The 15,698-nt window shown below is 36.2% G+C and overlaps 2 protein-coding genes across 3 annotated transcripts; one reads left to right on the plus strand and one right to left on the minus strand.

Annotated features, from left to right (window-relative positions):
• The first annotated feature begins 2,399 nt into the window (after positions 1–2,399).
• Positions 2,400–10,041, plus strand: LOC105201688 (hypothetical protein). Of its 2 annotated transcripts, none has more exons than XM_039457783.1 (4): positions 2,400–8,013; positions 8,234–8,520; positions 8,786–8,918; positions 8,995–10,041. In XM_039457783.1, the coding sequence occupies exons 1-4, from the start codon at positions 7,914–7,916 to the stop codon at positions 9,228–9,230; spliced, it is 756 nt and encodes a 251-aa protein (XP_039313717.1). In that variant the 5' UTR covers positions 2,400–7,913; the 3' UTR covers positions 9,231–10,041. The 2 variants fall into 2 exon arrangements, with proteins under 2 accessions (XP_039313717.1, XP_011168108.2); XM_011169806.3 differs by having other exon boundaries at positions 8,234–8,634; positions 8,995–10,038.
• Positions 10,042–10,074: 33 nt separating this feature from the next.
• Positions 10,075–14,452, minus strand: LOC120359633 (putative nuclease HARBI1). Its single transcript, XM_039457781.1, has 4 exons — positions 13,359–14,452; positions 11,407–11,844; positions 11,125–11,271; positions 10,075–10,938 (listed from the first exon to the last, which is right to left on the minus strand). Exons 2-4 carry the CDS (start codon positions 11,688–11,690, stop codon positions 10,149–10,151), a joined length of 1,221 nt encoding a protein of 406 aa, XP_039313715.1. The 5' UTR covers positions 11,691–11,844; positions 13,359–14,452; the 3' UTR covers positions 10,075–10,148.
• Between the last annotated feature and the right edge of the window lie 1,246 nt (positions 14,453–15,698).

The following is a 15,698-nucleotide window of genomic DNA, read 5'->3' on the forward strand; positions in this document are numbered from 1 at the left end:
CTCGTAGTCAGGCTTAACTCCATTTTCTCCTATCACGTGACCTAGGTACGTTACTTCCTTACGGAGAAATTCATATTTATCTGGCTGTAAATGCAGGTTTGCCTGTCTAAGACATGCAGCTAATTTTTCGAATTTTTGCATGTGCTCCCGCAGCGAGCTTGAATATATAACAATATCATCGAGATATACGAACAATTTGGTGCCTTGAAGTCCGGTCAATATCAGGTCCATTAATCTCTGGAATGTAGCCGGAGCGTTTTTCAACCTGAAGGGCATTCTATTCAAAATAGCCATATGGCGTGAAAAATGTAGTTTTATGCGCGTCGGCCTCGTCTATCAGTATCTGATGGAAACTTGACGCTAAATCAAATATACTAAAGTACTTTGCACTGCCGAGCTGGTCAAGGATTTCTGTTATATTTGGCAGGGGATATGCATCGCCAATCGTTTTTTCATTGAGCATTCTGAAATCTATGACTATCCGCCAGCGTTTATTACCCTTAGAGTTTGGTTTTTTGGGCACGACCCATAAAGGAGAGTTATACGGTGAAACGGATGGTTTTATTACGTCATTCTCTAGCAAGGTTTTAACCTGTTTGTCGATTTCTTCTTTGTGGATCGAAGGAAACCGATATTGTTTAGTCTGTACTGGTTGCTCGTCCGTAGTTTTAATTTTATGTTTTATTACATTGGTACATTCAAGTTTATCGTTTGGCAGTTGGAATATATCGCAATGTTTCTCGACTATATCGTCAACGTGTTTCAATTCCTCCTCATTCAAATGCTTTAAGCGCAATAAACTTTTTACTTTATCCTTTCTTCCCTTGACTCCGGCATCGCTAAGATGTTGCTTGAGTCGTTACCCTTCCCTAAGGCGGGTGTGGGGGGGGGATCCCTTGTTCCGGAAAAGACTGTTTAGGCAAGTTAAAGTTTTAGAGCTCCACCGTAGGAGTAGGCAGGATAATATTCCTGTTCGACGTATTGTAAGCGCGAAGGTAGGCTTTACCCACGCGGTTTGAAACTATCGCTTCACCGAGATAGATGTTTTTATTGATTGCTAATCGCGGGACATAGCCGGTTGCTACGTCGGTATTTAATATGTTTATGCACACTACTACACTTGAACGCGCCGGAAATTTAGTCATTTCGCGATTTAAAAATGGAAACGAGGCATTATGCCACTCTAACGTTTGTTCAACAAAATTTATCTTACCCGCGCCACGAAAGAAATCAGCTCTTAAGATATCGTCGCACGAGACTGGGAATTCCGAGGGTATGACGTGGAACTTGACTTCTCGTCCGAGCATTTTCGCAATGACGCACTCTAAGGTTTTAATACGTCCCTCCGTGATGCCCGTGAGAAAGATACTAGAGCTAGAATCAATTTGAACGCTAGGCAGTATTCTATTAATTTTAATCAAATTAGGCGCCGCTCCCGTGTCGACCATTAAAGCGACATCCGGCTGGAATATATCACTAGTTATATTAATAGTAGGTGCGTGGCTAGAATTTTTTATTCGGAGGAGGCCGATTTGTTCTTCTCCTTGAGATCCACTTCCACACATTTTACCGGACGATTCGGCGGGGGCCCGGCTCGAGTCGCACCCGGTCTGCTCGAGGGGCCGGGTGCGTTTCCCTGTCTATTCTCGTTATATTGCCTTTTACGGCAATCCTGGATTTTGTGTCCCGGATACTTACAATACCGACACCATATCGAGCTAGTGTCTTGAGATGCATTTCCGGCGTGTTGATTTGTTGTATTCCTTACAACCCGTCGGTCATCGTAATGCTCACGAGGTTTGCGCAAGTTTCGATATTTGGTCGATCTGCGGTACTTGTCCGCGGGAGTGTGAAGTTATTTGAATGATTGTTATAGGACTCGCGTATATCGCGTGCGGCTGGATAATTAATTGGCTCCCAATATCGGGCCGAGAATCTCTATATAGTTTCGCGTAGGGGCATTACCTGAGAAGGGTCGATTTCCCCCTCTCCTATTCAGGCGATAGTTAGGGTCGTATCTTTCTCTTTCTAACTCATCGCGCTTGGCTATTGCTTTAGCGGTGGCGAAGGCTTCGAAAGGCTTGCTCTTATGTTCGCGCCGCATGAGCATACGGTACCGCAGCGGGAGACCATCGCAAAAAGATCTTGCCGTTAATTCATCAACGTCATTGATTACTGCTGCGTCTAATACGCCTCGTGTTCGACGCTCGGCATCTAAAATGGTTGAGCGGAGCTCTTTGATTCGCGATATAAAATCTAAAATGTGCTCATTAGGTTTCATGCATGCTCTACTTAATTCCCCGCGATATTGGGTAATGCTATTAAGTGAGCCGAAAGCTTCGTTTAGCAAATCAATGAGCTGAGTAACCGTCTCGCAGGGCTCATCCTCGACGGCGACGTATGCGCGGTCCGACAATTTATTTACTAAAAGTCACGTTAAATGCTTTTCATGGTTTGCGGGCGCGATTTCTCGGGCGCGCCGACGGGCGCGTGCAAATTGCGTTAAGAGAACATGGTATCTGTCAAAGCGTGGGACATCCTCTAAAATTTCACGAAAGGAGAGTTTTGGTGCGCCCGAGCGGTAGGGAGAACCCCGGCGGCGCGTTGGGGAGGGGGTAGCACTATGCATGCGTTGCCCAGCAGGTGGAGTAAGGCTCCGCGTAGCGCTGCGGCAGTTTCCTACATATTGCCGTAACATATTAATTTCGTGCATCATCTCATTTTTTAGGGCGGACAATAATCCACGCATGTCTGAGGCAATGGTGCTCTCGGTATTTTTATTACGTTCGAATTCTCTTTTTTTGCGATTCAACCAATTTCTTTCTTTATCGAGGGCAGCGGATTCGACGCGGAGACGCTTTTCATGCTGTGCTTGTGCCATCCGTATGGCGTCGAGCTCTTCCTCGGAGAGCGCCTTCTTTGAGGGAGGCTTAGCACCGCCGCGCGTTTCCATAATTAACGAAATTCAATATCTATACAATAATAACGCGTATCCCACCGCTGTCACCAGTTTTATGCTACAACTCAATGCTGCAAGATGGCGGCATGCACGCACCCGTCGATACTCAATCGTAATAGGTGGGGGTAACCCCGAGCGGTTGCTAGGGGAAAAAGAAAGGGAAGTCAGAGCAGAGAACAAGAGAGAATAAAAGAGAGAGAGAGAGAGAGAGAGAGAGAGAGAGAATAAACCTGAGTAAAGAAGGAGAGACGGAATTTATCCGAAATTAGAAATCTTTCTTTTAAACGGGCTCTTCAGATATCGCAAGGATTGTCGGCTCGGGATCCTCGTATGAGGCGGAGTGTTCACGTTCAAGAAACTCTAGGAAAAACATTAAGTCCACGGGGCACGTTCTGCAATCGCGAATTACCTGAATGGTAGTGAGAGAAACCCGGCAGAGTATGCACCGTTCCTGATTATGATTCATGCCGATATTTATATAATGGCGGTTTCTTTTATTGTAATGCTCAGAAATATTTGAAGGGAAGTTCTGGTGGCAAGTCTCGCAAATGATATTGTGACAGTCCAATCGATGACGGAAAAATACGGCGCGTACACAGCGAGCGGTTGCTACCCAGTCGTAATAGGCGGCAGGCAAATTCATAAAAACTACCTGACGCGATTGAGAAGCCGGAATAAGCGAGCACATTACTTGAGAACTCAGCGAACGAGAGAATTGACACGCCGTAATATCGATTAATAAAACTCCGGCATTAACCTTATTTGTAGAAAAGAGTGGATAAGCCTCGTCTCTCCGTGGTAGTGCTCGGTTTCACGCCGTGGTTTCCCCGGGTAAAGTAGATGCTACGCCACTGGATCTCTCACTCTCGGCAAGAACTCATGGTGATCTTGTTGCACACGCGAGTGAAACACGTGGCGTTGTGTAATGTTGCGCAATATTGCGTATGATCAATAGAATCGAATTAGACTGAATTGTATATCTGGTAGGAGTGACACCAGGTATTTAAAATAAACACAGGCTCTATTGTTACACACCATATAATGTTTAATAAAATCACTTATCTTTACACAAATCTAATATTACAATTTATGGCTAGGTTCAATGTTTAGCTCTATGCTGTATTACGCTTGAACTTAAATTAAGTTTAGAATTATTATAATAGAGTAAACGAATTTAGAATTAATATTGAATTTGGAGTTAGAAAAGCAACAAGCATTAGGTTGAATTTAGAATTATTATTATAAAATAAACTAATGTAAAATCAATATTAAATTTAGAATTAGAATTAATTTGAATTAGAAATAAATTTAGAATTAGAATTGGAATTGAAATTAGAATAAGATCTAGTAGGATTTACAAATAGACGTAACTTTACAGCACACCACGTGGTCTGAAAACGGAGGACGCGGCGCGACGCGTGTTCACATGTTTGAGTCCGGCGACGAAGTGTGTGGCGTCGGCGTGCGTAGGCGTAACGTTGCCATCCCACGCGGCCCTATGTGACCTATGCTACTGAGCGCGGCGCTGATATCGAAGAAGGAGACATTTCCTATCCTGTTTTCATGGATACAGTCTTAGTCAAAAGTTTTATATTTTAAGCTTTATTCGATAACCAATCTTGTAAAAATTTATGTCGGGAAACGGCGGATGTAACACTATAACTCTGAGGTGAATCCTAGAGTTCTGAATACTTATTAGAAGGGAGAAAAGGAAGCTCATTTTTGTTTTAATTGTGTTACCAAAAGCCGAAGGCACATGGAGCATAATTCTGTTGATAATCCGATATACTTTTACGACTCAATAGGCAATGATGACGAAAGAAATCGTCTTAGTAACATTCTTCCACTTTTACGTCTAAACCATTTGAATTCTGAGGAAAAAGAAAACGTAATATCTTTAGTTAGCAAGCATGTGGATAGATTCCACTTGCCTCGAGAAAAATTAGGAGTCACGAATGCAGCACAACATTTTATACCTATAATTAACGAAGTACAAATTCATGTTAAACAATATAGATTTCCGCCGATCCACAAAACTGAAATTGATAATCAAGTTCAAAAGCTACTTTCAGATGGACTAATAGAAATGTCTACTTCACCGTACAATTCCCCCGTGTGGATCGTACCCAAGAATAGATTCTTTAGGTAATAAACAATGGAGAATGGTAATTGATTATAGAAATTTAAATGAAAAAACTATTGGAGATGCCTATCTTTTGCCGAACATTTCCGATATCTTGGATCAATTGAGAAATGCAAAATATTTTTCAGTTCTTGATTTAGCATCAGGATTTCATCAGATCCCGATGGCATCGCAGGATGCCCCGAAACTGCTTTCGCAACGCCCTACGGACATTATCTGTTTAAAAGAATGCCATTTGGATAAAAGAACGCTTCCTCAACGTTCCAAAGGCTCATGGATAACGTTCTCTCTGGTCTACAAGATAATGAATTATTCGTTTACATGGACATAGTTATCTATGCAAAATCTTTAAGAGAACACAAAATAAAATTTGAAAGATTAACGAAAAGATTGAAAGAAGCAAATTTAACATTACAGCCAGATAAATGCGAATTTTTACGTCGAGAAGTCGCTTATCTTGGACATATAATCTGCTCTGACGGAGTCAGATCAGACCCGAATAAAATAAAAGCAGTTATTGATTTTCCTGAATTAAAAACACAAAAGAATATAAAACAGTTTTTAGGACTTGTTGGATATTATAGGAAATTCATATCCAATTTTTCTAAAATTGCAAAACCATTAACTGATTTATTGAAGAAAGATTCAACTTTTACTTGGCAATTAAAACAAGTCAAAGCTTTTGAAGAATTAAAATTATCATTATGTTCGAAACCTATCTTGCAGTACTCTGATTTTCATAAGCCGTTTAATTTGACTACTGATGCATCTGGATACCCGGACAGCACAGGGACATCCTAGGCATATGCTGAAGATATCGCAGCAGTAGGTCACGTGTATCCCGAGGATTTACGAGATCCCGACTGCGATATACTGTGGGAAATGCTGAGCACCTTCCTATGTCCGGCGTGATTTGATCCATAATAAATCCTGAGAATATCTCGCAGTATGCGCAGAGGATAAGAACCGTTAAGGTGCAGTATTCGAGGTACCATGCAGTATGCGCAGAGAATGGGAACGGTCAAGGCGCATTAGCTCATGTATACACGCATACATTTACGCATCATTGAGCGTGCGTACTCACACGTGTTGGATTAGGTTAGGTTAGGTTAGATTAGGTACGCGGGAAAGACTAATGTCTTCTCACTCGAAGTTGCACGGAAAATCGAAGTATACTCGGTACGTGCAATGTGTTCCAGCCTTCTTCACAATGCATAATATCGAGCATTAGAAAAAAAAAGAAACACACACGCTAAATATACTTTCATATGCGTACAACTTCGTATGAGAAGGCATTTCTGCCCCCGGGAGAGTTCCGATAGCGCACATCCCGATAGCCCACCAATCAATCATCTTGACTTATCTAACCCAACCTACGGAAAATCTCTAGGCATCTGCCATTGTGAGTGGTTTGTGTGCTATCGAGACCCGCCGTCTGCCCCCATGTATATCTTTCAATAATAAATTTCACAAAAATGTAGAATTTTATTTAAAGATATGTGTACCTAATCTAACCCAATAAAATTTTACGTATCCGTGGAATTTCATTTAAAGGTTAAATTAAAGGACTTTTATTTAAATACAATTTACAAATATATAATTTATTTTATCAATGAAATATCAGTTAAACAATAAATCAGTTAAACAATACATGTATATAAATCAAGTAAATCAAAACAATAGAAAATACAAAATACTTTCCGCAATAGCTTCCGTGAACAATTGAATTGAGTGTTTATATCATCTTTTCACTTTTTTAAAATATACTTAAAAAATATTTTAATTTTATTCATAAAAATAGCGTTGGAAAATACGAATCATAATGACAATACATTTTTGTAGATTTTTAACAAAGGCATTTGAATGCCTTCGTTAAAAATTGTCTATTTTATAAGATTTAAGTACTTTTTGAAGCAAAATAAATTTTAATCTCTAAAGTTGCGATCGTAAATTATACGACACTTTGGTTACAATAGTCTCTTGAGTTGAAATCATCAGCCACTATCAGTGATTTTGTGAATTTTTGTGATGTAGTCCACCGTACAAACGTGTCAGGGCGTTACGTCTATTTGATTCGCCCACCATCCCGAAAACCTTGATAGAGAAGAACGTGTTACTAACTCCGGTACTCACACAAAGGTACAAAGACCCGAATTAATTTTCTTCATCCTGGTTTTCTCCTCGGTTTTCTTTTAATGTTCCTCTGTTAAACCGTTCAGGAGCATGGGCTAACCATATTTTAATTGGTGCTGCAATTTGATTTGATTTTTTTTGCATTTTTTTTTACACACTAATGAACATTAAAGCCCGTATTCCAAAATTCACTGTCAGTACTGAAAATCTATGATGTACAAAACGTAAACTATAAAGTGTCAATACAGGCAGTGGTTTTTGGAATAAAATATTTATTTGTTAAATATATGTAATGTCGAGATACTTACATGGAGATTTAAAGACTCTGAGTCGCAATTATCAGATGCACCCACCAGAAGTACAGAAGTAACTTGTTGAACAAATAAAGTATATGATAAAGGCTGCGTTCCGTTTCGCGCATTATGCGCACGGATTACATAGAAAACGTTCCGTTTCACTCAATGCGCGCATAAACAGCGCTTAGATTTCCCTAGATCCCCACCACCTGCAGCGCATAACGCACGCATCAGCTACCTCAAGTTCGAGCTACGGCAGCTTATGCGTTCCATGCGATTGCGTAATTGCATATGGCGGATTGTGAAATATTAGTTCACGGGTCCGTGTTGTACAGTGTTGTAATTCATTGTAGTTCTTCAAGAAAGTGAAAAGTGAGAAAATATGGAAGAACCATTGTTCGAATTCCCAGTCTTCTTTGAAGAAACGCAGAGCGTCATCACATTATTTCTTACTCAGGAAGTAATGAATAAAGTTCAAACAGGTAACCTTTAGCGGATTTAACCGAATATATTTGCAGGTTATGTATAATTTGAACAAACATAAATAAATGGATATCTCTTATGGAAAAAAAACCTTTTGAAAGTAGCGAAAATACTCCTAACTAGTATATTTTCGCTACTTTCAAAAGTCATTTTTTTGTAGATTTTCATATTTATTTGATTTTTAAATGTAAATATAAATTATGAATACTACTGTTACAGATGAAAACTTGCTGCAATCGCTCGTGAACGAAGAAATCGCTAAGAATAATTCTTCTTCTACTTCTTCAAGAATCAGTCAGACTTCAACGTCTTCTGAAAATCTTGATTCCGACGAAAACTGTTTGACTACTAATAAAGGATTTATATGGCCCGATGCTGCGGTATATTTACTATTAGAGTTGTATCGGGAGAAAGAACTTGACTTCAGTTCAGGGTTCAAAAGAAGTACTACTATTTGGGCTGAGATAGCAGAAAAAATGAAAGAAAATTCAAATGGAAAGTATGCTGTAAGTAGGCTGCAATGCTCTGTAAAAATGTCTGGTCTTAAAAGGACCTTTAAAAACATAAGCGACCAAAATAAAAAAAGTGGAAATTGTCGGAATACATGGGCTTTTTATTCGGTAAATCTATATTTCTTATTTCTCTAAATAATTCATTAAAAAATAAAACAAATTTGATACTGTTAAGTTTATATGTAATCTCTTTATATTTTGAGTAATTTTTTAAGTAATTGATTTATATAATTTAGTAAATGTTTTTATAATTTTGAAGGTGATGGATTCAATTTTTGGAAAGAAGGCTTTTGTGATGCCATCTGCGATTGCATCGAGCGAAGGTCCACTTAAGCCAATAAATGTGGAGAACTCGGCAGTGGCCGAGTCAGAATCACCCTCATTGCCTTCTAGTAAATAATAATAAATCAATGATTTCAATTCTTTATAATTTGTACATATCTGTTTAGTAATTAATTTCTATTTTAGATCCATGCAAAAAGCGGAGAGTTGAGACTCTCCTCGAGTCTTTTATTGGTGATATAAAAGAAAATAGAGAAATAGCAATGGCCAAAAAGGAAAAAGAAAGGAAAGAACGTGAAAAGTTAAAAGAACAGCGGTATGCTGAACGTAAAGAAGAACAAAAGAAGATTCACGAAGATAAAATGGAGGTCCAAAAATCATTGATCGAAATCATGAAAGCTTTAGTTGAAAAACAAAAATGATTTTGATGCCTTTATATTTATATAATAAGGTCCGGCGCACAATAGAGACATATTAGATTTTAGAAATAGGAATTAGAATTTTAAAATCAGTTTCATCAATAAACACTATAAATCAATAATAAATTATGTTGTATTTTGTACATTTATATCTTACATCTTATTCGTATTTATTATGCGTTACGATTAATGTTTATTGAGGAAACTAATTTTAAAATTTAATTCTTATTCTTAATATCTAATATTCCTTTATTGTGCGCAGGACTTAACTCAAAATATTGTTGATATTATTACTTCCGCATTGATATTATAGCGTTACTTTGGCGGTGTGCCTTATATTTTATTTTCTGTGTGATAACTAGTTTGTAACAAGTCTGTGATCTATTGATCTGAAGATCTAACTTTATTAATACTATCATACACATTTAAATTAATAAAGTTTTACTTTTTACGGAGATTTAAAAAATACGGGTGATTGACTATTAAGCAATACATACAAGTGATAATAATGCAGTATTAATTAGTAAAAACTTGTAATATTTGTAGTTATATACATTTGTAGAAAAAGTATTTTGGAAATGAATGATATTGTCTTATATGTATGTATAAGTGTTATTGAATATTTTAAACATTCATATTAAAATAATATTCAGTTTAAGTATTATTTTTAGTTTCAGTAAGAACTTTATAAATGGAGTAAGATTTTATGTTCTAACTGCCAAGTAAAAAATTGGTGTTTATTTATAATTTTATACTTACATTTTATAATAATTTCAATATGCGAATTATAATTTTGTACCAAAGATGTATGTATGAATTCACAATAAAATAATAAATAAGCAAAAGCAACGTTTAATTTGTTTATTACATAATATATGCATTTTTATTTTTATACACATGATGTCGAGTTACGCTTTAATATTATATTTTCCTTGGTAAAGTATTCATAATTACCGTTCTTTTAGCATTTCCTAACTCAACTGTGTTATCATGTAAAATAGGTCTCACTTCTTCTTCATTTGGATATATACCCAGTTCAATTATATCGTTTTTCAAAATACAAATGTTGTGCAATACACAACAGGCTAAAATAAATTCTGAAATTTTTCTTATATTTGTTAAAGGTAAACAATCTAAGAGAATTCTAAAACGAACTTTGAGATGACCTATTGCGCGTTCAATTGTCATTCGCGTAGATGATAGACAATAATTGAAATTTTTTTGCGCATTTGTCAGATGACCATTGTCTCTAAAAGGTACCATACAATGTGGATGGATACTATACGCAGCATCTCCAATAATGTGTGAATTATCAGGAAAATAGGTTTCAGGTAATTGAAGAAAATCTGCCACTGGTGAGTTCCGAAAAACTCTTGCATCATGTACAGAGCCTACATGTCCGGCATAACAATGAGTAAATAGTCCACGCGACTCACAGACAACTTGTACATTAATTGAGTGGAAACCTTTCCTGTTTATGTATGAGACTGGATCTTCTTTTGGAGCACGAATCTTTATATGAGTTCCATCAATACAACCTATCACGTTAGGAAAACCACAAACTTGTTCAAATTTCCTCATTACATTTGTAGCAATTGCACCTTTGGGCCATTGAATAAACTGAGGAGCAATACAATGTAGAGCATACGTTACTCGTCTTAATGCTCTAAATGCAGTTGCTTTTCCAACTCCGAATTTCGTTGATACTGACCTGAAGATAACAACACAAATAAAATATTACTCTAAAATAATTAATAATTTTTTAATCTTCTCTCATGTATGTTTGAACATTGTCGATTTTAATTTAACTTATTATAAATTAATAATTTATTTGTTTTCTTTCTTTAAATTTATATAATAATGTTTTTATATAATAATGTAATAAATGAAATCATACCTATAAGAGTCAGGAGTAGACATAAACCAAATTGCAATCAGGAGTTGCTTTTCGGCAGAGATTGGTTTTCTTCCAGGCAATGCATTTATGGCTTTTAGTCCTGGCCCGATTAATTGTAACACCTCTTCGAATGTTTCCGGAAACATTCTGCAAAACATAAACTAGCTACTATAATTTCTTGTCATTGCTTTAAATTGATAAACAATTGAATATGGAAAATAAGTGATACTTTAAAATATTTACAAATATACCAAATATTGTATAGAAATATTTTGCACTCACCGAAAATGTTCTTTGAATATGTGCCTTGTGTATCCAGGAATAACTCTTTCAACAAAATCTGTTATTTTTTCTTTTACAACCGTTTCTCCTCGTGTTTCACCCACCATTAAAATTAAATATAAAATTTCCAATTCGTAATCGATATTCAAAACGTTCTCATATTCTTCGCCACTATAGTAGTCGTCAAAACTGCAACTAGACGATTCGATGTCACTTTCATTAATGTCATCAATTAAAAACTTTGTCACAATAGTGATAGCGCAATTTATTGTTGTGGAATCCATTTTGATTTCACGCTTCTAATGCGTTTAACATCGTTCCATTTCAAAGCGTACATAGTGCGCATATTGAAACGAAACGTATCCAATGCGCTAAGCATATGTTATGCGAACAATGCGTGCTATGCGCGAAACGGAACGCAGCCAAAGAGAATCTATGCTGTAACAAAATAAGAAATTAATTAATACACACTAATGGACATTAAAGCCTGTATTCCAAAATTCACTGTCAGTACTAAAAATCTATAGCATACAAAACGTAAATTACAAATTTTCAATATAGACAGTGATTTTCGGAACAACTAAAATCGTCGAATCATAAAGAAAAAAAACAGGTAATACTGAAGGAGACGGTCTTCCTCACCGATTTTGATGAAATTAGGATCATTCGATGCGTTTTCACATGAAACTAACGAATCTGGCAGAAAAAAGTGTCGCTCGGCCACACGAACCGAGATATCAATCGTCAAAGTTAGCGATTGTACAGGTTAGAATATCAGTCATCTCGGCGTAATGTAACGAACTGAGCATGCGCTGTGATAGAAATATGCACGAAATTTGAAATGCTTATTAATAATTATATCACTGCCACATTTACTACACTTGCTTGTACTTGCTAAAACATTATGTTGGATTAAAAAAGTTATTAGTTTTTGTGCAATGTAGATTTTTTTATTAAGGCATGAAAACAATTTATTTTATAAAATTAATTAATTTAATTAATAGACACATTCCACTTACAGATATCTTGAAACGAGGTCTACATATGTATTGCTCCCTCCACATGAGTTTGCGACTTTCCATACGAAGGGAGGTCCACCCCATTCCCACCCCCGCGCGCGCGGGGGGTGGGATGGGGTGGACCTCCCTTCGTATGGAAAGTCGCAAACTCATGTGGAGGGAGCAATACATATGTAGACCTCGTTTCAAGATATCTGTAAGTGGAATGTGTCTATTAATTAAATTAATTAATTTTATAAAATAAATTGTTTTCATGCCTTAATAAAAAAAATCTACATTGCACAAAAACTAATAATTTTTTTAATCCAACACAATGTCTACTTTTTATTGAACATTTGTATAATATATTTTATAATTAACAGGGAGGGAGGAATAAAATATACAATGATGTAATTATTAATAAAGAAACGTTTCAAATTTCGTGCAAATTTCTATCACAGCGCATGCTCAGTTCTTTACATTACGCCGAGATGATTGATATTCTAACCTGTACAATCGCTAACTTTAATGATTGATATCTCGATTCTCGTGGTAGAGCGACACTTTTTTTGCCAGATTTGTTAGTTTCATGTAAAAACGCGTCGAATAAGCCTAATTTCATCAAAATCGGTGAGGAAGACCGTCTCCTTCAGTATTACCAAAAACCATAACGCGGTAAAGTTTTTTTAAGCAAACCGGCAACTTTTGGAGCACCCAAGATATAGGTTACGTTCCGTCTCACGAATAATACGCATCCAATCCAGTTACTATGAGCTCTCCTTCCGCAACAGGAATGTTACGGCCACACATATAATGTGCATAATGCATTATTTATCCTTGTTTAATATTTAATGAATAATAATAAGGCTGGATGCTTCATGTATATGCGTGACACGGAACGCATTTGATTATTACAATTACATTGACTATTATTACAATTTATATAATACGTACCACGAAAGCAATAAAAAATTACAACGATTATTTATAGCACATGAAAAAGCACTCAATCCACTTGATTGAACTTGATTACATTAGCTCGGATCACGGATCAAAAGCCGTTCACGCGGTTAAGAGTTAAGCAAGAAGAAACCAGAACAGGAAACGTAGCAGACGGCGCTAAGATCGAGCGCATGAGTGCGTTCAGAATAAACGTCCGGGTGCGCCCAGATGTCGTTTTATCTTTGTTGTTTACCGAACATTAAACAAGGATAGAATGATGTCTGGGTGCACCTAGACGTTCATTCTGAACGCAGCTCAGTTTAGAGTATCTCAAGTAATATTATTTTAAAAACATATATTAAATCATAAATTTTACAAGAAAATTAATATCTATCTTTTTTTTTATTTCTTATGTATTCGACCATACGCGCGGATAAAAGCGTATTAATTGTATATCCTACGTCAATCCTGTGCATATACGTACGTGGATATTCTGAAAAGCGATATCCTGAGGATGATTCTAAGCTGATACGGATGATCGTAGTATGATCAGTATCAAAATGGGATGATACTCAGGATATCCCCTGGCGGAAATAATTCTCCAACTTTTTATGCAACAACTGTGCCAAACTACTACCAATTACGAAAAAAAATACGCGGAAACTACAAGTAAAGTAGAGATTCTACATGAAAATAAGAAGTTTTAATGCTAAACAATGCTAAGATTACAACTAATCACAAAAAATGCGCGATTTCGAAAACTTTCTTAATAATTGTTTGTAGATGAGTGTAAAAAATACTCAAACATTTTTAACAACTCCGCCAAACTACAACTAACTACGACAAAAAATCCGCGGAAACTACAACTAAGTTAGAGATGCAATTAACTTAATGCCAAAGTACGCTAAAATTGCAACTATTCACGAGAAAATGCGCGGTTTCGGACAGTTTTTTTATTTGTTGTAGATAAGCATACTAAGACATAGAAATCATTAATTATGCGTAGAAACTTGTTACGCATAATTTCTACGTTTTTCTCCGTCTAATTACAACTTAAGATGACATTTTATGGGCAATAGAACAGCAGCGACAGATCGTACTGATTGGCTACAAAATAGAGAAGTTCTTGAGTTTTTAGAAATTCTCTGTCTTGTAGCCACAATCGGTACGATCTGCTGCTGTTGTTCACTGCCCATGAAATGTCACCTTTATACATATAAATCTACGTAATAATTTTAATAAACTTTATTCAGTATACATAAAATCTACGTAATAATTTTAATAAACTTTATTCAGTATACATACATACATACATACATGTTGAGATCACTTGCTTATGCAAGATTTACAAACACACAGGTCAATTTACCGGAACGTCCTCGTAGAACAATGACGCCAAACTCTCCGATGTAACGTAATATATTAACGGATTAACGCAAACGTGTGCATCGTTGGTATACAAAAACAATTTATTAGGAAATAAACTCTTGAATGCAAGATCTGTCTCTTATGCGCAGCGCTCGATACTACGAGATCTTAATAGGCTTTATCAAATATATAATTGAATATATAAAAAAATACAAAATATAAAATCAAAATTTCCATAATCCAACTTTTCTGCAAAATATTCTAAGACTAAGGGAATTACAATTAAGGGACATAAGTTCTTGAGGCAATGTGTTTCCTACATGTACGGGGATCCAAGATTTCAAAATCCAAAGATTCTAAGAGCAGAAAACTCTCGAGACATCCGAGCTTAAGGACTAATGAATTTAAAAACACAAAAATTGTTTAGATGCTTTTTACATGGATTTTACGAATAAGATCCTAAAAATATTGTGTGAACACTTACAATTTTGTAGGTTTACATTGATCATAAAACAAAAATATTTAGTATTATGTATCTATATGTTATACAAGAAGTGTTAACTGTAGTTTATATAAAAGTAGTTCATATAAAAAAAAACAACGTACATATATTAAACTAAATCACAAAATACTTTGATTAAATTGCACGTTTTACGAACACACTTAGCGCACAATGAAAGGAATAGGGAACAAGGAACAGAGAACATTAATATTGAACTGTTTCCTATTCTCTGTTCCTTGTTCCCTATTCCTTTCATTGTGCGCAACCCCTTAAAGTACGCTTTGGCTGTAAATAAAAGGAAAATAAAAAAATTATTTCTGACTCATATATAAACTTTACATTAATCACAGCTCGCTTCCGAACTCTGAGAGCAGGAATGCTCACTATCTGACTTGTCGTCTCCAGAAACTTCCAAATTTTGTAAATGTTCAGTTGTAGGGTTCTTTTTTTGTGTCACTTCAGGATTGGGCGTTTTTATGGTC

The sequence above is a fragment of the Solenopsis invicta genome, chromosome 15 (genome assembly GCF_016802725.1).
Source record: "Solenopsis invicta isolate M01_SB chromosome 15, UNIL_Sinv_3.0, whole genome shotgun sequence".
Lineage (NCBI taxonomy): Eukaryota > Metazoa > Arthropoda > Insecta > Hymenoptera > Formicidae > Solenopsis > Solenopsis invicta.

Excerpts from the sequence above, each read along its gene's own strand:
- LOC105201688 (XM_011169806.3), top strand. The coding sequence starts at position 7,914 with ATGGAAGAACCATTGTTCGAATTCCCAGTCTTCTTTGAAGAAACGCAG. Across the intron at positions 8,014-8,233 it reads AATGAATAAAGTTCAAACAG|ATGAAAACTTGCTGCAATCG; the intron begins GTAACCTTTAGC and ends CTACTGTTACAG. Across the intron at positions 8,635-8,785 it reads ATACATGGGCTTTTTATTCG|GTGATGGATTCAATTTTTGG; the intron begins GTAAATCTATAT and ends ATAATTTTGAAG.
- LOC120359633 (XM_039457781.1), bottom strand. The coding sequence starts at position 11,690 with ATGGATTCCACAACAATAAATTGCGCTATCACTATTGTGACAAAGTTT. Across the intron at positions 11,272-11,406 it reads ATATTCAAAGAACATTTTCG|AATGTTTCCGGAAACATTCG; the intron begins GTGAGTGCAAAA and ends TATGTTTTGCAG. Across the intron at positions 10,939-11,124 it reads TCTACTCCTGACTCTTATAG|GTCAGTATCAACGAAATTCG; the intron begins GTATGATTTCAT and ends TGTTATCTTCAG.